Source organism: Notamacropus eugenii, chromosome 2, assembly GCF_028372415.1.
Source record: "Notamacropus eugenii isolate mMacEug1 chromosome 2, mMacEug1.pri_v2, whole genome shotgun sequence".
In the NCBI taxonomy this organism is placed as follows: Eukaryota; Metazoa; Chordata; class Mammalia; order Diprotodontia; family Macropodidae; genus Notamacropus; species Notamacropus eugenii.
This window is the reverse complement of record NC_092873.1, coordinates 314,554,779-314,576,330: the sequence shown is the minus strand read 5'-3', so window position 1 is coordinate 314,576,330 and position 21,552 is coordinate 314,554,779. Positions and strand designations below refer to the sequence as shown.

At 38.5% G+C, this 21,552-nt stretch overlaps 1 protein-coding gene across 9 annotated transcripts in view; it reads left to right on the top strand.

The window, feature by feature from the left end:
- The first annotated feature begins 2,396 nt into the window (after positions 1 to 2,396).
- The window catches only part of MAP2K4 (mitogen-activated protein kinase kinase 4), a 202,584-nt gene continuing 183,428 nt past the window's right edge, over positions 2,397 to 21,552 (top strand). For 3 of the 9 annotated variants that reach the window (XR_011974941.1, XM_072645058.1, XM_072645057.1), the window contains exon 1: positions 2,397 to 2,592. Coding sequence is in view for 6 of the 9 variants with exons in the window: in XM_072645058.1 (XP_072501159.1) it covers positions 2,496 to 2,592 (97 nt within the window). In the remaining 3 variants the exon portion in view is untranslated. The remainder of the gene's footprint in view (positions 2,593 to 21,552) is intronic. The other 6 variants (XM_072645064.1, XM_072645063.1, XM_072645059.1 and 3 more) reach the window with 5 other exon arrangements.

Below are 21,552 nucleotides of genomic sequence, written 5' to 3'. Positions count from 1 at the left end.
AAGTATCTCTTTTCTCTGACCCTACTTGTGTTTGCCCAGTGACTAGTATCTCAGAGTCTTTTAACCAGTCAAGATTAAACTAGTAGGGATATTTATTTCAAAGATATAACAAGGACAAACATATTGACACTTCCCCCAACACCTCTGGAACATAATCCCCTTCCCCTCCCCCTCTCCAAACCTCTTCTGCATTGGTCTTTGACAATTCAGATAGTTCATAAACGGCAGTAGTCCTACTAAGTTCAAGATAAAAAAATCCCTGCTGGGCTAGCATCCCAGGTCCCCTCTTGGAGTGACAAATTCCTGTGGCTTGAACATCTGGGTCTGATACTGTACTCCATTTACCTAGAACAGAAAAGGAGGAAGGAAAATGCCAAAAGTCAGGACCTATATCGATCCAGTGGGGAAAAAAGAGGCCCAAAGTCCCTCTAGCTTTACTGTTGAAGAGAGAGAGATGGGAGAGCTGGTTCAGATGTGAATGAATTCACTTAGACCTTCTCTGTGGCCAAAGGGGGCTTTATTGATGTGTGGGATGGTGAGACCCCTACTCAAATTGACTACTCAGAAGCATTTCAGAGTATACACAGAAAATCCTTTATACTGGACTTCACCCTTCCCCAAGCAAATTGGAGGAGGGGAAGCATTTTACAGAAGCAGATGCAAGGTTATATAGCAGACGACCACAAAACACCTCTTACCCTTTTGGTCAAGAACCTGAATGAACAGTCTTTATTTTTAGAAATAAGGAAATGGGACTCAGCAGCCTGAGCTAGCAGTCTCTATTTCAGAAATAGGGAAATGGGAGTCAGTGAAACTGGGGAGAGGGGTGACAGTCGGTTTCACAACTTCAAGTTTCCCAATATCATATGATTTTTGATAAACTGAAACTCAGGCATTATGTCCGCTTCAGTTTTGACTTAGGTCCCTGAGAAGTCTTCACTGACTTATCACATTCATTGACACAAAAGCAGTGGGTCTGAAATTTAGCACGGATCTATAAAAGGCAGTGATATAGGACAAGGACCAGACTGATATACACGGGCTCTAGGGTGATGATGTAAATTTTAGGGTTTCTAATAGGGGTTGGAGATTTAGGAATTGGATGAGGAAGATGGATGACACAAAAGAAGGGAGACAGATAAGATTTTACAACCCAGGATGGGGGACATAAGGAATTTTAAGGTCCAGGATAAGGGAGAAGTTTTAAGGTGTTTCAGGATAAGGGGGATAGACTTAAGGGTGCCTTCAGGTTAGAAAATAAACCAGGGGCTTCACAAAGTCAATCCTTAATATTATTTTAACTCTTAGGGCGCTGTTTGTATCCACATCATTTACTACATGGTGTGAATGAAAGTATCCTTCACTCTTAGATGGGAATGCAAGAAAAAGGCCAGGTGTTGCTGAGCCATTGGAAAAAGTTTGCTCCAAACTACATAGTAGCTAATACAGAATGTTCACTTATGTCCCAGTCCCACAGTCTCTTGGAAGCCGGTCCTGCCATCTTAGGTAGTGTAGGCATGTGTCAATCCTTACCCCCTCTCCAAAACTAGATCATCAGTTTTTTCCCCTCTGTTTCTTTCTTTAAAAACAAATAGATGCTCTTTAACATCACTTTAATTTCAAAATATATCTCTCTCCTTCCCAACTCATTCAGAGGAGGTTATTACTCTGAATTTTTATCAAATTTTTATCTTAAAGAAAAAAAAAGACAGCTTAGCAGGAAGTGTATAGGAAGCCCTTTATCAGAAGATCTGTGTTCAAATTTTACACCCAACCCATGATACCTATGTGACTTCAAGTCACTTCTCTGGCCCCTATTTCTTCATCTCAGAAATGAAAGGGTTGGATTATTGTGAGCTCCTAGAGAGCAGGGGTTATTATCAATACTATTATTATTTTTAATAATAATCCCTGGCATTTAGGGCAGATCCATGAATGGAGTATGACAGTATACATTACACTCCATACCTATAATCCTCTTGTTCTTCTGGGAAGGGGTCACTTATTTTTAAGTACTATTACTAATATCCACGAGGGCTCAAACTCTTTGAAGGTCAGGACTATTAGTTTCTAATCTCGAAGGCTCGCACATAGAAAGCACTTAATTTGATTGCTGAATTGAGTTGCATTAGAATTACACTTACTAACAACAAAGAACGTTTGTTGACAGAATGAATGAAACTACCGGGGGTCAGAAGGGAGAGTGGGTGTGTATCTCTTTACCCGTCGGAAGGGCTGCAGAAGTACCGGGAGACCAGGTCTGGGCAAGTCTGCAAGGGTGGAGCGAGCCCAGGGCCAGGCTGAAACTGATTGGTATCTGGAACGCCGGAGGTGGGCGTGGGTGGGTCCGGCCTCGGCGCTGGGGAGCAGGCGGGGAAGGCGGGCCAGGGGGACGGGCCGGAGGCGGGCACTAGCCGCGCCCCTCGCAGGCGGAGAGAGGCCGAACTTGCTGCATTGCAGCCGCCGCGGCGCCGCTCCACTCCTCCCGGATAACAATGGCGGCTCCGAGCCCGAGCGGCGGCAGCGGGAGCGGCTCTCCCGGCGCCGTGGGGCCCCCAGGGCCAGGCCACACGGCCGTCAGCAGCATGCAGGGTAAGGAGCGCCTCCTCGCCCCGCCCCAAGACCCCCGCGAGCTGCCAGTGGCGGCCGAGGCCTCGCTCTCTGCCCCCCTCCTTCCCCACCCCGCAGTCCCCCCTCCCCCGCCGCGGGCTTTCCCGGCCTAGTAGGCGCCGCTCTTGGGCCTGGTTGTCCTGGCGGCCGCGGAGCTGCCTCCCTTAGCCTCGGTCCTGGAACCTCCTTCTGGCCCCGACTCGAGTCGGCCTCTGCTTCACCCGGCATCCCGGCGGCTCAGGCCCCGGATGGATCGGTGCCCTCAGCAGTGCCCTCCAATCTGGTGATGGTTTCATACACCTCCCCCCCTCCCCTCCCCCAGGACGTAGGCTAGGAGGAGGAGGAAGAGGAAGAGGAAGGCCATGCTATGATCCTAAACTGCCTCTCCTTCGTAACTCTCCTTAGAACAAATGCTTCATGACTTTGAAGTCAATTGGCTTTTTGGCTGGGGGTGGGGGAAGGGGTATCGAACCTAGATTCACGGCTTCTCCTGGAGCTGCTCCTGCTAATGAGATGCGAAGGTGTTTTGGGGGTTTTGTTTTCTTTTTTTGGTTGTGGTGACAGCCCCTTCCATGCAGGCCTTTTTGCTTGAACTTGGATATTAGAAAATGGGAAACTTTATTTAAACCAAAGAACACAAACATGTGCATTGTTATGACACTGCCTCTCCTGTAGTCCCCTAGCGTTATGAAAACATCTTTTAAGAAGGTGTTTTTTGTTTGTTTGTTTTTGGCCATGATAACTGATCTTAAGAGATGTAGAAATAGGTTCAAGCTGTGCCTCTGACACCCATACTAGCTGTATGACCATGGGCAAGGCGCTTGATCAATTAGTGCCCCGGGCAATTCTCTTGAAATTATAAACTACAGATAAATTGCTAGGGTGAAATCCTAAGTCTTGATCCTTCTCCCACCCTTGCTTCCATCCGAGCTCTTGTCCTCCCCGCCCCCCCTCCCCCCCCCCCCAAATCTGTAGTCTTTAACAGAATTCATCGTTGTAATAATATGTGCTTGGGGTTTGGGAAGCTGTTAAATGCAGGAAGTGTGCTTTGTGTAGCCTTGGAAATCTCTGGTAATTTTTTACACGTTTCTTTCGTTGAATGAACAGAACCAGGGGGACAGTTCCACGTTAGCCAATATTGACTCTTGTGACATTTTGCTGTCTTGAAAGAGTTGGTTTTCAGTCGGTCCATAAGCACTTAATAAGTGCCTCTTATATGCCAGGCGTTGTGCTAAGTGGCGAGGATATATGGAAAGGCAAAAAGGTAGTCCCAAGTCCCAGCTCCAGGAGCTCACAGTCTAAATGGGTAAGACAAAACGCAGTTGTATTTGTTCACAGCTATCTGCAAAGAAGATGGATACAGGATACAGGATAAATTGGAAATAATCATCAGAGGAAAGGAACTAGTATTAAAAGAAATCAGGAAAGACTACTTTTAGAAAGTGAGATTTCAGCTGAAAGTTAAAGGAAGCAAGGAATAGTGGAAGTTGGAGATAAGAGGGAGAACACTTACTTTGGACAGTAGACACCCCCATACTTCTTAACTTCTGTCTGTCCATCAGAAGTACACTGTTCTGTGGATTTATTTTAATATTCAGACATTATCAATATTCCTATTTCTTCCATCAGTACGGATCATGACTCATCTGTATATTTTAATCCTGTGTGCTTCTTGTTTATGTTTTATAGACCCTCCACAAGGGATCTATCCTGCCTGCCAGAGGTTTTCTTTGGGGCTTGTAAAATGTTATGGCATTTGGGCTAGCTATTGGTTATCTTTCCCTGTCAATACTTGATCCATTAACCTTTTTTGGATCTTGTATCTCCTTGATGATATCTCTTAGGCTATTTCTTTTTAGGTATGTCATAACTGGAAGTACAACCTATTTGGATCAACCATCTGTTAGATAAATTTTTTTCTCTCAGTGGCACTATATTCTAAGTGGGTGAAAAAGTCAAACATCAAAGAGTTAAATAAGACAAATTATTATAAAGTGTCAGATGAAGTCTAGAGACAGCCTTGTAGTGCAAAGAATGCTGAACTTGGAGTCAGTCAAGGACTAGAGTTCATATTCTGTCTCTGCCATTTACTACCTGTGTGACCTTGGGCCAGTTACTTAAATTTCAGTTTTCTCATCTGTAAAATGTGGGGTGGGGCTGTTGGACTAGAATACTCCGAGGTCCTTTCCACTCCTACGTCTATGAACCTTTAAATCAGTGGTGTCAAAATCAAATGGAGATAGGAGCCCAATAAACTATACTTAAGAATTCCTTATGTGTTATTGTATTTTTCTTTATTTTGTTAAATATTATCCAGTTATATTTTAATCTGCTTCACACTGCATTGAGGAGGGCCTGCATTTTGACACCTTTGTTTTAAGGATTCATGAAACCTTGCCTTTATTTATACTACTCACTTCACTTAACTCTAATAACTTGAAAGACTAAACAATCCTAGAGAGACCTTTGAAGTGGTCTTAAACTGTAAAGAGGTCACAAGGATTGCTTATGAGTATTCTGTTGTTTTAATTTAAGAAGATATTATTAAAAAAAATATTAAATAAAGCATTTCCTGTAAAATGCCTAGTCCCAGAAGTGTCTAGGAAGTAGCAGAACATTGGGGGAGCTGTGTGGAAAGAGCATTGGATTTAGAGTCAGAGGATCTGAGTTTAAATTCTGACTCTGCTACTTAGTGCCATTGGGACAGTTACTTAAATTCAACAAACATTTAAGTGTCTGTGTGCCGGGAAGGCTCTGTGCTAGGCACTAGTGATACAAAAAACCAGAAAAAATAGCCTTTACTCTTGAGGGGGGAGGCAGCTAGGTGGTTTAGTGGGTAGGGGGCTGGGCCTGGAGTCAGGAAGACCTAAGTTAAAATCCTTGCCTCAGACACTAGCTGTATGACCCTGGGCAAGTCACATAACTTCTGTTTGCCTTGGTATCTGTGGTATCCATGGTAGGAGGAAATGGTAAATCACTCCAGTATCTTTGCCAAGAAAAACCCCATGGACAGTATGTAATGGTCTACGTGGTCATAAAGAGTAGGACACAATTGAACAAAAACAAGTAAGGGGCTTTTTACTGAGGTTATATCAGTCTTTATAACAGCCCCTTCCAACTCTCAGATTCTGTGATACTGTGAATCAAGCATTTATAAAGTGCCTATTATATGTTAGATGCTAAGGATATAAGCCTACATTCCATGAAGGGGGGAGAAACATTATGTATACGAATAAATATATGTAAAATAAATAACAAGGTAATTTGAGAATTGTAAGTATTACCTGTCAGGATCAGAAAAAAGACTTGGTGTGGGAAGGGCACTTAGGCTAAGTTTTTGAACTAGGGATTCTGAGAAGTGGAGATGAGGAGGGAGTGCAGTCTAATTGGGAGACAGCCTGTGCAAAGGCAAGGGGTGTGAGAGATAGAGTGTGCATCAAGAATATCATTTTGAACTTCATGTAGGAAGGAGCGCTTGAGCTGAGCCTTGAATGATTCTAAGGATTCTAAAAGGCAGAAAGAAGTGCATTTTAGGCATAGAGGACAATCTGAAAAAGGCAAAAGCTTGAAGGTGCCCTGTTGAATTTTAAGAACAGTTGTTATGCCAATTTGGCTGGAATAGAAAGTGCATGAAGAAGAATATGTAACAATTCTGGAAAAAATAGGTGGGATCCAGTTTGTGAAAGGCATTAAAAATATGAGCTGAAGAGTTTTTATTTTTCCCAGAGGTAATAGTGACTCACAGAAAATTTTTGAATAGGGAGTGACATGGTCACACTTGTGTCTGAAAATCTTAATTTAGCTGCTATATGAAGGCTGGATTGGCATCAAGATTAGAAACAGTGTGTTATGGAACTGATTAAATATAGAGTCAAGACTGGAAAGAAATATGTAGGGGTGATCAATTTAAAGAATTAGTACGGTGGAAAGAATATTGCTTTTGGAGTCAGAGAAACAAATTGGCAGACTATCGCAACAGTTTCCCTGTACTTTGGGTGATAAATGTTAGAGAGAAGGGAATGATTATGAGATATGGTAGAATCAAATAGACTTAGCAACTGACTGGATTGTGGGGATAAGGGAAAAAGGAAGAGGTGAGGATGAATGACTTTTTCTTTGGAAACCTGAGTAATCAGAAGCATGATGGTCACTCAGCAGAAATAGTGAAGTCTGGAGGAGAGAACAGTTTGGGAATAAATATAGGTTCCATTTTGAAGGTGTTGAATTTGAGATTTCTAGGCTATATAATGAGGATGTTGGATTAGATCATCTTTAAGGCCATTTAAAAATGTTATGATCTTATTGTTCTTTTAAATTTGAGAAAGAATATTTATAGGATCAAAAGTCTGTTTACATGCAATACATTCTTTCGCCAAAACCTTCTCCCAGGATGGGAGTGGGTTGGGGTGGTGAGACTTGACTCATACCTTTTGACACTATCTAGTTTTTCCATTTACTTGGATATTTCTAGTCCTGATGCATCAACTCAGTTTAACAATTGTTTATTAAAGGTCTGCCTAGAGAATATTGTCCTAGAGAGTCAAGTACACACAAAATTTAATAGTTACTTCCCATTACTGTGGTAATATGTAGGATCATAGGAAAGGACATTACAGGTACAACTCCTTCATTTTACAGATGGGTTCATGCACACTAATAAGAATAATACTATCTAAATTTAGGGAGACAGCACTGCCTGAGTAGATATAGGAAAGCTAGGAAAGAAATTGAACCTTAGCTGAGCATTAAAAGAAGGTTAGAGATTCTGAAAGATGGAATGAGGACAGAGTATATTTCAGGAATCAGGGGAAATGTACTTAGAGATAACACACTGAATTCAGGATTCTTAGTAGTCCACTTTTGCTTGGTCCTAGAATCTATGGAAAGAAAGAGTAGGAAATGAAACTGGAAAGGTAAGTTGGAGCCTGATTGACCTTAATACCAAGTTGAGGAATTTATTTTGTCCAGGAGAAAAAGTAGGAGACATTTAAGATTGTGATTTGGGAATGGGTTTGGTCAGATCTATTACTTAGAAGGATTATTTTTGCTAGCTGTATGAAGGGGACAGTATGATGTAGTGCATTAGATTTGAAGATAGGAAAAACCAGGTTCATACATCTTCTTCCTTAGACATTCACTTGGGCAATCCACTTAAATGTCTCTGTGATTTTATTTACCTTATCTGTAAAATGAAGAGTTTGAACTTGATAGCCTCTATAATCCTTTCCAGGTCTGAATCTGTGATCCTAAAGATGTATTGGAAAGGAGATATTGTGTAAGCAGGGACTTTGATTAGGAGGTATTGTAATAAGTGATGAGGGCCTGAATTAAAGTGGTAGCTGTTAGCAGAGAAGGAGGGGTGGTGGTATCTAGTTTTACCTTTGCCACTGATTAGACATTGGACTGAGGGAAATATTTGTTGATTGATGGTACATTGCTTAATAAGTGCTTCTTGTTTGAATGAATGGAGATTGAGAAAGAAAAGCTAGACAGGTAAGAGAAGAAATTGGGACATAAATACTTATTACGTGCTTGGTGCTGTGCTGATCCCTTTTCAAATATTATTTTATTTGATTCTCACAACAACTCTGTGAGATAAGTGTTATCCCCATTTTTCAGGGAAGGAAACTGAGACAGAGAAAGGTTAAGTGAACTTACCCAGTGTTATTCAGCCAATATGTGTCTGAGGTTGGATTTCAGTGTAGGTCTTCCGGTCTCCAGACCTAGTGCTTTATCCATTGCACTACCTAGCTGCATCTGCAGATGAGTTCTGGGAAAAGACTGTCTTATTTAGTAGGTAAGAGATCCTTGATAACTTTTTTTTGGGAAATTTTTTTTTTATTTGAGACGATGGGATCTAATCCAGATTGCAAGGTTTTGAGTTCTGAGAGGGGAAGAAGTTGAGGCACAGAGTGTAGAAAACTTTCCAGGGGTGAGGAGATTGTGAAAGGGAGAAGAGATAGGCTGATAAAGTGAGGGGATGGAAGGATCAAATGAATATTTTTTAAAACCTTGAGAAGACTTGGGCATATTTGTAGGCACCAGGAAATAAAACAACTGATAAAAATCAAGGATTTGAGAGAGGGAATGAGTGAAAGAGCATGAGAGGAAGGATGAAAAAGAAGATTGGCAAGAAAAGGGGTGACATCCTTCTAGAGCCTAGAAAAGGAGGATTGAATGGAGAACAATGTACCATGATTTTCTGGTGTGGATTTAGGGAAAATTGGGAGTTCATAGGAGATTGCTTTATTTTCCAAGTAAATTAGGTGATGAGGTCTTCTATTGGGAGGGAATAGTGATAGAATTGTGTGGGCGACTTGAGAAGAGAATATTTGGAACAGCTGTTAGAAGAGCTGATTGTGGTAGAGAGAGATTAAAAGGATTGCCCCACAGCTGTTAGGGCCTAGTTGAGATTAGTTTACATAACTTTCTAGAAGTCCTATTCAGCAAGTTTATGTAACTTTTTCCATCAGGTTTAGTAGCCAGGAAGAGAGAAGGAGATAGGTAGGGCTAAAAGAGGGTTGGGGTTTGTCAAGATATTTTCTGGTTTTGTGTCCCACTGAAGGCACTTAATAGTTGTGTGAATTTGGGCAAACAGATTAACCTGTATTAACCTCAGTTTCCTTATATGTAGAATGGGGATGAGAATAGCATCTGCCTCTTTTTGTGGTTTAGAAGATCAAATGAGGTAATGTATGTAAAGTGCTTTGCAAACCTTGCAGCCTTTATTAATGTAAACTATTATTAATGAAACAAGGGCATCAAGTTTAAAAGACACTGGATCATGCAACTGATTAAATATAGGATCAAGACTGGAAAGAGATGAGTAGGGGTAATTGATTTAGAGAACTGGTACAGTGGAAAGAATACCCATTTAGAGTCAGAAAACCTGAAATTGAATCATGACTCTCCTTAAGTGTGTGACATCAGAAATGTTAGAAAACCTCATGGGACCCCAGGTTTTTAATCTGTAAAATGAAGGAGTTGAACCAGAAAGCCCCTGAAGTCCCTTCCATCTTTAAATCTATGATTTTGGAAGTTCCTCTGATGACAAAGAATAGATTTAGGATAAGTGGTTAATTTATAATTGAAAAGAGGAATTTCAGAGCTTTGGATCATGAATATAGCATAGTTATGGATGATGGTGAGATTTAGGAGGTGACTGTATATTTCTTTGTAGTGACTGTGGTAGAGTGATACCTCTATATGAGGTTTTGTTCTGAGGCTGGTGCTTGCATTCTGAATTATACACTAATTATTAAAAATAGGAATGTTTAAGAAATTGCTTGTGATATTTCCTTGCCTGAAGGATTATGAAGATAGATTAATCATAATTTAATTTATAAAACCCAGCCTATTGATTCAGGTTAATGTTATGGCTATACTTCTATAACCTTTGTCTGCTAAGAACTTCTCTGGGCATCTGATTAGATATCATGTATTCAGAGTAGTTTTTGTACCACACTGTGATATGCCCTGTGCCCTTTACTATTTTATCATTCCTATTTGCCACTATATAGTTTTAGCTGTTTCTGTTGATTTTCTGAATGGAATGGAGAATATGGTGCTACTAGGAATGGCACTTTTAGATTTGAACTGACCTTCATTTATGTTTTGGAAACAGTCTTAAGACTATAATATGGAAGGTTGTGGTGTGCTTCAGGAGAGTGCAACATACGTGTGTATACATAAAATTTTATAGTCTTTTATATGTATACATGTGTATATACACACATTAACTTTTTGGGGGGTATGGATTTATGATTTCATCAGTACAGGGAACTCTTAAAATACTTCCCCTCTAATAACTTGAATTGTGCTATCTTAGAGAGGTTTCTGGAGAATTGAGAAATTTAGTAAGTTTTACATCATTACAAATTATATATTATGATAAGGACTTGTACATATGTCTTCCTAATGTGAAAGTTGGTCCATCTAGTACACCACACTGCCTTCCTCGCTACAATTTATTGCCTAAAGAGAATTGCGCAGGAGAAGCAAATAAAGGATAGCAGAAAGATTTTTGATCAGAAAAGAACTAGTTAAACATGGATAAATGATATGGCTCATTAATTTTCCCTCATAGTTATTCCTTATCTAATTTGTGATGGTCATATCTGATATTCCCTGTAGTACCAAACTTGTGCTATTTGGGCATTTTCCCTTCTATTTCCTATCCTTCACTTTGGTCTGGTTGTAAAGATGGTTTGGGACTGCAGTGTGGAATCCTGGCAGAAAGGGTAGGATGAGGATGAACCCATCCTGGGTTCGAAAGAGTTTGTGTGGGTGACCCAGCCATGCTTAGGAAATAGATTTGGAGGCCTCCTACCTCTGGAATTGTACTGTCTTGGAGATTTCACTTAATGTGTCCTAACTGTAGCCTTTCATTCTTGTGGAATGCCCAGACTTGTAGTATTGTGTATATTGTTTTCCTGGTTAGGCTTACATCATTCTGTAGTGGTTCACACAATTCCTCCTATGTTTCCCTGAACTTCTCATGTTTGTTTCTTTTTTAATAGCATAATAATATTGCATTAAAGTCTTATATTTTGTTAAAAGTCTTATATTTCCGTAACTATTCCCTTCTTGATGGGACCTCATTTATTTTGGTACATATAGGATGAGATTTTTTTGTGTGTCTTTGTGTAGTTGTCATGTTGTATTCCATGGGGAATGTAATCAGCAGGGTGATCACTGGTATAGATGGTATGAACAGTTTGTTACCTTTTCTTGCATAATTCCAAAGAATTTTTGAGAAGAGTTGGACCAGCCCTATCAAGAGTGTGTTAGTGTGCTTGCTTTCCTATAGTCTCTTCACTATTGACAGTCTTTTTTTTTTCCTTTAGGAAATATTTTTTATTTGCATTTTAGCAAACTTAATATTAATCCTGACTGTATTTGAATAAGTAATATAGCAAGGGAAGCAAAACTTTTCAGGTCCCTTAAATTTTCTAAAACGAAGACATACATATAGGTTTGTACTATCATACAAACAGCAAAAATAAATTCCTCTCAAAGATAAATGTTTTACATGAATTAAAAGATGAGAGGGTTTTGTTTTATTTTGGTTTTCTTCTACCAAGAGTCCTTGTAATTTAACCCAAAGTTGATAGAATTTCATCTTTGTAAGAATTATTGATATCCAAGTTCTGCTACAATTCATTTCAATTCAATGAATATATTTAAAGTACAATATGGAGATATTGTGCTAAAGTTAATTCCCATCATTGGCTTTCTTTTAAAAATATATATTTTATTTATTTGTTTTATTTATTTATTTTCAGTTTTCAACATTCACTTCTACAAGAATTTGAATTCAAAACCCATCTCTCCCCACTCCCTACCCCAGGATGGCATACACCCTATCTCCTCCTTCCTCCAGTCTGTTCTCCTCTCTATTACTTTCCACTTCTTCCATCCCTATCCCCTCTATTTTTCTGTAGGGCAAAATAGATTTCTCTACCCCATTGGCTGTACATGTTATTTCCCAGTTGCATGCAAAAGAAATTTTTAACATTCATTTTTAAAACTTTGAGTTCCATATTGTCTCCCTTCCTCCCTCCACACCCACTCTCATTGAGGAAGCAAGCAATTCAATGTAGGGGAAACATGTGTAGCCATGCAAGATACTTCCATAATAGTTATGTTGTGAAAGACTAACCACATTTTCTTCCGTCCTTTCTTGACCTCCATTTATTCCATTCTCTCCCTTGACCTGTCCTCCCACAATAGTGTTTGCTTCTGATTATACCTTTCCCCAACGTGTTGAGCTTCCTGTTATCTTCCCCCTCCTTTTGCCTTCCCACTTGCCTTCCTGCAGGATAAAATAGATTTCCTTAACCAGTTGAGTGTGTGTTTTTTCCTCTTTATGCCAAATCCCATGAGAGTAAGGCTCACTTATTCCCTTTCATCTTCCCTCTCTTCCCCTCCATTGTGGGAAGCTCTTTCTTGCCTCTTTTACATGAGATGATTTGCTACATTTTACCTCTCCCTTTCTCTTACTCTGAGTACATTCCACTAAACAGTACATTTTATTGTTTAGGTATTCTCCCTTCATATTCAGGTTATCCTGTGCCCTTTGTGTACACACACACACACACACACACACACACACACACACACACACACATTTTTCTTCTTTTTAGTATGTGTTTTCCTTCACCCCATCTTATTTGAAGAGATAGCCCTTTGAACAAAACTGTTTACATTCATATGTAATCCCATTCCATTGTGTTTTATCTAGCAGATCATCCTATCATCTTTCCTTTCTAATTGATTTTCAATCACTTTCCATCTATTGACTGCTTCCTTACTACTTAGAAACATACCTATGTCTTTTCCATCCACAGAAACCCTCACTTGATTCTGCTGTTTCTGAAAGCTGTAATTAAACTTGAGAATACCACAGTCTGTACCTCCACTTCATTTCATCATACTCTTTTTTGAAGTCTCTTCAATATAGCTTCCAACGTGATTGTTGTGCCATTCCTTTCCCCTCTTTTCCACACAAAAAAGAATGAAAAGTGGGTCATTGAGGCATTTTTAAATAATGCACCAAAGAGAACAGAAGTTTAAAAAGAATCTGTTTAGCCAGGACAGTTTTAAAAGTAATATGTTGAATTTCTTATATATTTTCTTTTAAAGAGAATTGTAGCATAATAGAAATTCACAGTTTCACTTTTAATCCTCTTTTTCCATTCTACTATGTATATGAAAAAGTTCACTTTTTTGGAGTTAAATTTGTAATTTAAAAAAATAGTAAAAAATTGTCATTTCTTGGGGGACTTGTAGGCTTTCTATTGCTCACTTGTGAGAAACTCTGTTGTGATTTTTTTTTCTTACTACAACCATGCTAGTCTCCCAACAAAAATGGCAAAAGACAGTCCCCATGCTCAAAGAACTCATAGTCTGATGGGGGAGACAGCATACAAACAATTATATAAAATCAAAATAGAAATATGATAAATTGGAAATAATCAGTAAAATTCTCTTCCTTCTCTTCCCTCCCCACCATGGAAAGACAAATATAGTCATTGTAGCAAATAAGCATAGTCCATATGTCCAAAGCAAGTCCATATATTTGCCATGTCCAAAAATGGATAGAAATGATTACTTTTTAATGTTTGATTAATTTGTACAAAACTAGGAGTTGCTCTGGAAAATGGAATATTTGACAAATACGTATTAAAACAGAAAGTTATAATAATGCTTATAGGAAATTAATTCTGAATATTTTAGTCACGAGAATTAACTTACAATAAATCTACCATGAATCCGTACCATTTTCCCTAACTCCTACAGGTCCTGCAGAGTGGGTAGCAGAAAGTGTAACACGTTCTGTACAAGAGCCTCAGATTTGGCTTTCAGTGATAGGTTTCCCAAACCTTTTAACCCTGATCTGAGCCCTTTACCAACATTAATTAGAAGATATTTTAAAATTTTATTTTTTGTACCATAAAAGAAATGTTTGCTTGTTTAGAGTAAGACAAGCAATTAAAATGTATTGCATATATCTTTTAGATTTAAACTTATAATGTATTTTTGTTTACTAAGTTAAGAACCAGACGGTGAACCTTAACCAGTCTCAGTTTCTTTTATTTTTCTGAGATAAGTGAAATGAAGTTAAGAGCAAACAACAATTACCAACAAATATTTACTGAGCTTCTAGTCTGTACCAGGACTTTGTTCTAGACACTGGGGATATAAATACAAGGATCTTACATTCTAATGGGAGAAACAGTAGGTTCATATGTAAACCTGTACTAAATAAATATAAAGAGAAGACACTAGCAGCTTTTAAGTTCAAGAAAGACCTTATGTAGAACTGGGTACTTGAGGTGTGTGTGTTCATCTTTCATTGCCCAAAGAAGACCATGTCATCAGAGAAATAATGACATGACTTGCACTTGACTTTGTTTTGAGTGAGGGAGGGCTGTGCAAGGTCACCAGCCTCACTTCTTTTTTTTTTTTTTAATATATATTAATTTTATTTATTTTTAGTGTTCTACAGTCACTACCATAAAACTTAGATTTTCCCCCCCTCCCTCCCCGAGACGGCATACAATTCTATATAGGATCTACACATACATTCCTATTGAATACATTTTCATTATAGTCATGCTGTGTAGAAGAACTGAAATAAATGGGAGAAATCATATAACAAACCAAAACATTAAATATACACACACAAAAAAAGATCTGCTACATTCTGCGATTGAATTCCATAGTTCTTTCTCTGGATATGGAAGGCATTTTTCCTTAGAAGATCATTGAGAATTTTGATTTTTTTTTAAGTCCTTGCATTGCTATGAAGATCCAAGTCTACCAGAAAAAACTCTCACACACTGTGGTCGTTGCTGTGCACAAAGTTCTCCTGGTTCTACTCCTTTCACTCAGCATCAGATCATGTAAGTCTTTTCAGGCCTCTCTGAAGTTTTCTTGTTCATCATTTCTTATGGTGAAATAGTATTCCATTACATTCATATACCATAATTTATTCAGCTATTCCCCAGTTGATGGGCATCCCCTTGATTTCCAGTTCTTGGCCACTACAAAGAGTGCTGCTATAAATATTTTTGTACATGTGGGACCCTTTCCCATTTTTATGATCCCTTGGGGATACAGTCCTTGAAGTGATATTGCTGGGTCAAAGGGTATGCACATTTTTGTAGCCCTTTGGGCATAGTTCCAAATTGCTCCCCAGATTGGTTGGATGAGCTCACAGCTCCACCAACAATGAATTAGTGTTCCAACTCTCCCACATCCTCTCCAACATTTATCATTTTCTTGTTCTGTCATGTTTGCCAGTCTGATGGGTGTGATGTGGTACCTCAGAGTGGTTTTAACTTGACCAGCCTCACTTCTTCTCCAGAGCCATCTGAATCCAGTCAGCAGATATTCATCAAGATGACTGGAGATGACCCAGGATGAGGCAATTGGGGTTAAGTGACTTCCCCAAGGTCACATAGCTAGTGAGTGTCAAATGTCTGAGGTGAGATTTGAATTCAAGTCCTCCTGACTCCTGCACTGGTGCTTTATCCACTGCACCATCTAGCTGCCCCTGGTACTTGAGGTACACTGTTAAGGAAGGGAGGGATTCTATGAAGGGGAGATGAGAAGGAAGTTCATTCTAGGCAGGGGGAACAGTCCAAAGGCAATGAGATGGAAGATGGAATGTCATGAATAAGGGAAATAGAGATAGCCAATTTGACTGGATAACAGAGTTCAGAAGGGGGAATAATGTGCAGTAAGTCTAGAAACCTAGAGCAGTTGTGAAGGACTTCAAAATCTACACAGAGAGTCAATATTTTATTTTAGAGGTAGTAGGAAGTCACTGTATTTGGGTGATTTGGGCTGGGATGGGGGACAGGTGTAATATAATCAATTCTATATTTAAAGAAAATCACTTTGACACCTGTGTGTAGAATGGCCTGGAACAGGGAGAGAATGAAGGGAGCCTAAAAGTGCCATAACTTACACTGTACTGCAAAGTAATTATCCTCAAAACAATTTGGGATTAGTAAAAAAAAAAAAAAATAGAAATCAGTTTGTGCAAAGGTTAAGTACACTTCACATTACTGAAGCAAATTAATTTGGTACCAAAGTATTTGATAAATACAAAGACTTGAACTACTAGGATAAAGACTGTTTGACAAAAAATGCTGGGAAAATTGGGTTGTAGTATGGAAAAAATTAGATTTAAATTAACACTTTATGTCAAAATAAGCTCCATATGGTTATGTAATCTAGATCTATATGATCTAAATTTATAGGTCATGTCATAAATATTATAAAGACACAGAAAAAATAACTATTGGAACAATGGGTTGAAGAAAAGTTAATGAACAAAGAAGAAATAGATCAGACTACAGAAGAAAGAATGTATAATTTTGATTGCAAAAAGTTAAATTTTTATACCAACAAATCCAGTAAAGAGAAGATTAGAAAATAAAACTGGGGTGAAGGATGGGGAATAAACTTTTCTTCCATAAAGATATCACTTCCAAGATATATAAAGAACTCATTCAAATATATGAGCCATTTCCCAAATGAGAAATTGTTTAAGGATGTGAACAGACACTTCTCAAGTGGTGAAATCCAGGTTGTCTATAGTGTGAGAAGAGATATTATGGTATCTTGTTTTGGTTCTACAAAAGTTATTGGGAAATAATAAGGATGGGGGCTGGGTGGGGGGGAGAAGTTTATTTAGTTTACCAAAACAATGACCATCAGGGGCCAAGGGGATTAGAAAGGTTAAACTGGAAAAACTGGTTCAAGCTTGAGGGGGTCATACCGGTAAGGCCACGCCTACACAGGGAAAAGAATGTGAAGAATTTGAGGAATTTGACTCACCCTAACTAACTGGAGGGACAGAACTGGGTAACCTCACTTACTCCTGCCTCTGAGTGTTCCTAGTGAGCACTTCACCTGCTTATTTGAGAGAAGCATAATAAATGCCTTCTTCTGCCCACTCTGTTTCTAAGTCCTTTCAGGGAGAAGGTGTTTACTGTACTAAGGGACATATCACATGGATCTTCTTAAGGGCATGCTACCAGGGAGGCAGCTGGCAGTTTGTTCTGTGCTAGCTCCCTGACCCTGCCTGGGAAATCCTATGATCCCCACAGATGAGTTTCTCGCAATAGTGATTTAAAAATGCCCCAATCACTAATAATTAGAGAAACATAAAGCAGGTTTGAACCTCTGTCTCATACCCATCACATTTGGAAACAGAGGTCTATGAGAAAACAGGCAAATTGATGTATTGTTAGTGGACCTGGGAATGGGCGCAGCTATTCTGGAAAGCAGTTTATAATTATACACAAAAAGTTACAAAACAGTGCATGCCCTTTGACCCAGGTATGCCACTATTAGGCTACCTCCAAAAAGGTCAAAGAAAAAAGAAAAGGTCTTTTGTATATAAAAAATATGTATAGCAGGTTTTTGTTTTTTTTTTTGTGGTGGCGAAAACCCGCTGAAAGCTAAAAGGATGCCTATCAATTGAGGAATGGCTGGATAATTTGTGGTATGTGAATGTGTTGGAATATGTGCTGTAAGAAATGAAGAAACAGATGATATCAAAGAGAGATGGAAGGACTTGTATGAAGTGATGCAGAGTGAAGCAAATAGAAGAACAAGTTCTACTATGACATCAGTATTACAAAAATGAACGATTTTTGAAGCCTTTTTAAAAAATAACTTATTTTTAGTTTTCAACATTCACCATAAGTTTTAAATTTTCTCCACCTCCCTCCCCAAGATGGCATGCAATCTGATATAGGTTCTACTTATACATTCTTGTTAAGCATATTTTCACATTAGTCATGATGTATAGAAGAATTGTTATGCATAGGAGGAACCTGGAGAAAGAAAAAACAAAACAAAACATAATCAAGAGATCAAATAGTATGCTTTGATCTGCATTCAGACTCCATGTTTCTTTCTTTGCATGTGGATAGCATTTTCCATCATGAGTCTTTTGGAGTTGTCTTAGGTCCTTGCGTTGCTGAGAAGAGCTAAGTCCGTCAAAGTCAGTCAATGCACAATGTGTGTACTGTTCTCCTGATTCTGTTCTCTTGACTCAGCATCAGTTCATATAAGTTTTCCCAGGTTTTTCTTAAGTTTGCCTAGCACAATAGTATTCCATTACATTTATATACCACAGCTTGTTCATCCATTCCCCAGTTGATGGGCATTCCCTCCATTTCCAGTTCTTGGCCACCACAAAAGGAGCTGCTATAAATATTTTTTGTACATGTGGGTCCTTTTCCCATTTTTATGATCTTTTTGAAATGCAGTACTAGAAGTGATATTGCTGGGTCAAAGGGTATGCACATTTTTATAGCCCTTTGGGCATAGTTCCAAATTGCTCTCCAGAATGGCTGGATCAATTCACAGCTCCACCAGCAATGAGTTAGTATTCCAACTCTCCCACATCTTCTCCAACATTTATCATCTTCCTGTTTTGTCATGTTAGCCAGTCTGATAGATGTGAAGTGGTACCTTAGAGTTGTTTTGAGTTGCATTTCTCTAATCAATAGTGATTTAGAGCATTTTTTCATATGACTATGGATAGTTTTAATTTCTTCCTCTAAAAACTTCCTGTTCATATCCTTTGACCATTTATCAGTGGGGGAATAATGAAGACTTATAAACTGATGAAGAATGAAATGAGTAGAACCAGGAAAGCAACTAGTACAATCACAACATTGTAAAAGATAAACGTCTTTGAAAGTCCTGAGAACTCTTATTAATGTAACATATACTATCCACCTCCTGACAGTGAGGTGATAGACTTAGGGTACAAAATGAGACAGAATTAAAAAAAATTATTTATCTCTTTTTAGTTTTCAGTATTCACTTCTATTAAGATTTTGAGTTCTAAATTTTCTCCCCGTCTCTCTGTTCCCTTTCCCCAAGATGGCATGTAATCTGATATAGGCTATACGTGTACAGTCATGTTAAAGATATTTCCACATTAATCATGTTGTAATGAAGAATTAGAACCAAAGGGAAAAACCATGAGAAAAAAGAAACATAAAAAGAAAATAGTAAGCTTTGATGAGACAGATTTTAGTTTACAGCCATTGAGGGAATTTGTTTCATTTGACAGTACACATTTGTTGCAAGGAATTTAGTTGTTTTTTCTCTTTTTTTCAGTAAAGTGGATGAGGTGAAGAGAGTAAATAATGTTCAGTTAATTAAAAAAATTGTGAAACAAAAAAGCCCAAACCAATAAAGGGCGGGGGGAGGTTCCTACAAACAATTCCACTTACTATAGGTGTGGAATGTTGTATGCCTTTTCAGATGAAGTCACTATGGTTAGTTTTACTTAATTTTGTTTCCTTTGTTACAAAACAGAGACCTCTTAAAGAAAATGGGGTTAAGAAGGGAAAGGGATATCATTATCATTATCTCACACAATAAAAATCCTTACCTCACATAATGGAGGATGAAGATGAAGAATGTTTAGGAATGGGTGAAGGAGTGAGAGAAAAAGTATTTTGTGAAATGAACCAAAGGTTGAACACAACTACATACAGGCCACCTCCTTCCAATGCCTCCAAAGATCAAAGTACATTTATTTGAAAGGGAAAATAATATAGGAAGGGACAGAGGGGAGAAGGGCATATGTTGAGAGGGAGGACAGGATAAATAGGTAAGGTAATGGTTGTAAGCAAACAAACTCCAACATAACCAGTGGGCATCCAGGGGAAATTTAAAGGAAATGAAGAGAGTGAAAACCTATGATGATGGGTAGGGCAAGAGAAAGAGAAGATGGACAATGCAGTGGAAATAGATTACTTCATTTATAGATCACATCTGTTAGGCAAACTTCCTCTCTTACTACCTTATTTGTAGAGAGGAAGGTGGAACAAAGAGGAAGAGTATAAGAGGACAAAATGGAAGGAAATACATAATTATTATAATTGTGAATGGGATGAACTAACTTATAAAATGGAAGAGTATAGCAGAATGGATTAGAAAGCAGACTCTAACAGTGTTGCTTACAAAAAAAATACACTTAAAATATAAAGATTCACAGAGTTAAAATGAAGGACAAAAGAAATATCTCTTTTCCTTTGAATAAACTCAAAGTTTTCAAGGAGTAGAAAACATGATTTTACATAAGGCTGTAGTAAATGTAATTGCAATAAAAAGAAATAAGCATGCAATCTGTATTTGTACTTAATGGTACCCCAAATCAACATCAGTACTTAGCATATATGCACAAAATAGCATAGCATCTACATGCTTGAAAGAAAAGGATATCTTTGCAATTCTGGGAAGCAGGTTTTATTATTTATCTCATTTTAAAAAAATTAATGTATTTTTAGTTTTCAACATTCACTTCCACAAGATTTTGAGTTCCAGATTTTCTCCCTATCTTATCCTTCCACCTGCACCAAGAGATTGTGCATTATGATGACCCCTTCCCCAAATTTGCCCTCCTTTCTATCACACCTCTCCCTTCTCTCATCCCTTCCCCTCTATTTTCTTGTGAGGCAAGATAGATTTCTATATCCCATTGCCTGTATGTTTTATTTCCCAGTTGCATGTAAAAAGTTTTTAACTTTCATTTTGAAAACTTTGAGTTCCAACTTCTCTACCTTCCTACCTCCCCACCCATCCCCACCGAGAAGGCAAGCAGTTGAATATAGCTTATACATATGTAGTCATGCAAAACACTTCCATAATAGTCATGAAGTGAAAGACTAACTATATTTCCCTCCATTCTATCCTGCCTCCCATTTATTCAATTCTCTCTTTTGCCTGTCCCTCCTCAGAAGTATTTACTTCTAATTACCCCTTCTTCCCATTTGCCCTCCCGTCTAATATCTCCCTCACCTCCCCACCTCTGCTTATCCCTTTCCCCTGTACTTGCACTTTACCTTTGAGAAGAGTCATGACTGGCATGAGGGAAGTGAGAGGGAGGAGGAGGAAGGAAGGGGTTATTCCTTGGAAGGAGAATCTCCTATGAGAACACCAGGGATTTCAATGTCAGAAGTGTTCCCTCTTAAGCTACTTTCACTGAAAGTAAGACTAACACTACTGCCTTCACTTATTTTTCATTTTTTAGGATCACTTTTTGACTCCCTGAGTTTTTTTCTTTATGTTTTCTTCTGACTAGGAATCTATCTAATGACACTTGTTTTTGACTTTTTTTCAGATTGTCACAGAAATGTGACATTGCATTATCATTAAAAATATTCACGACTCATTCCTACAGCCTTATTTGGGTGATGTTTTTCAACAAAATGTTGCACTTTTGCAAAAAAAAAAAAATTGCTCTACTCGAGCATCATCCCTTCATGAGCCATTCAAGTCCAAACATGGTGTTCATACTGTGAATTTATGTTCATCCTGAAAGACAGATTTTGTGAAAAATTTTTCCTTGTCCAACGAAGCGTATATAAACCAGGTTCCTCATAAACTGAGGTTCTG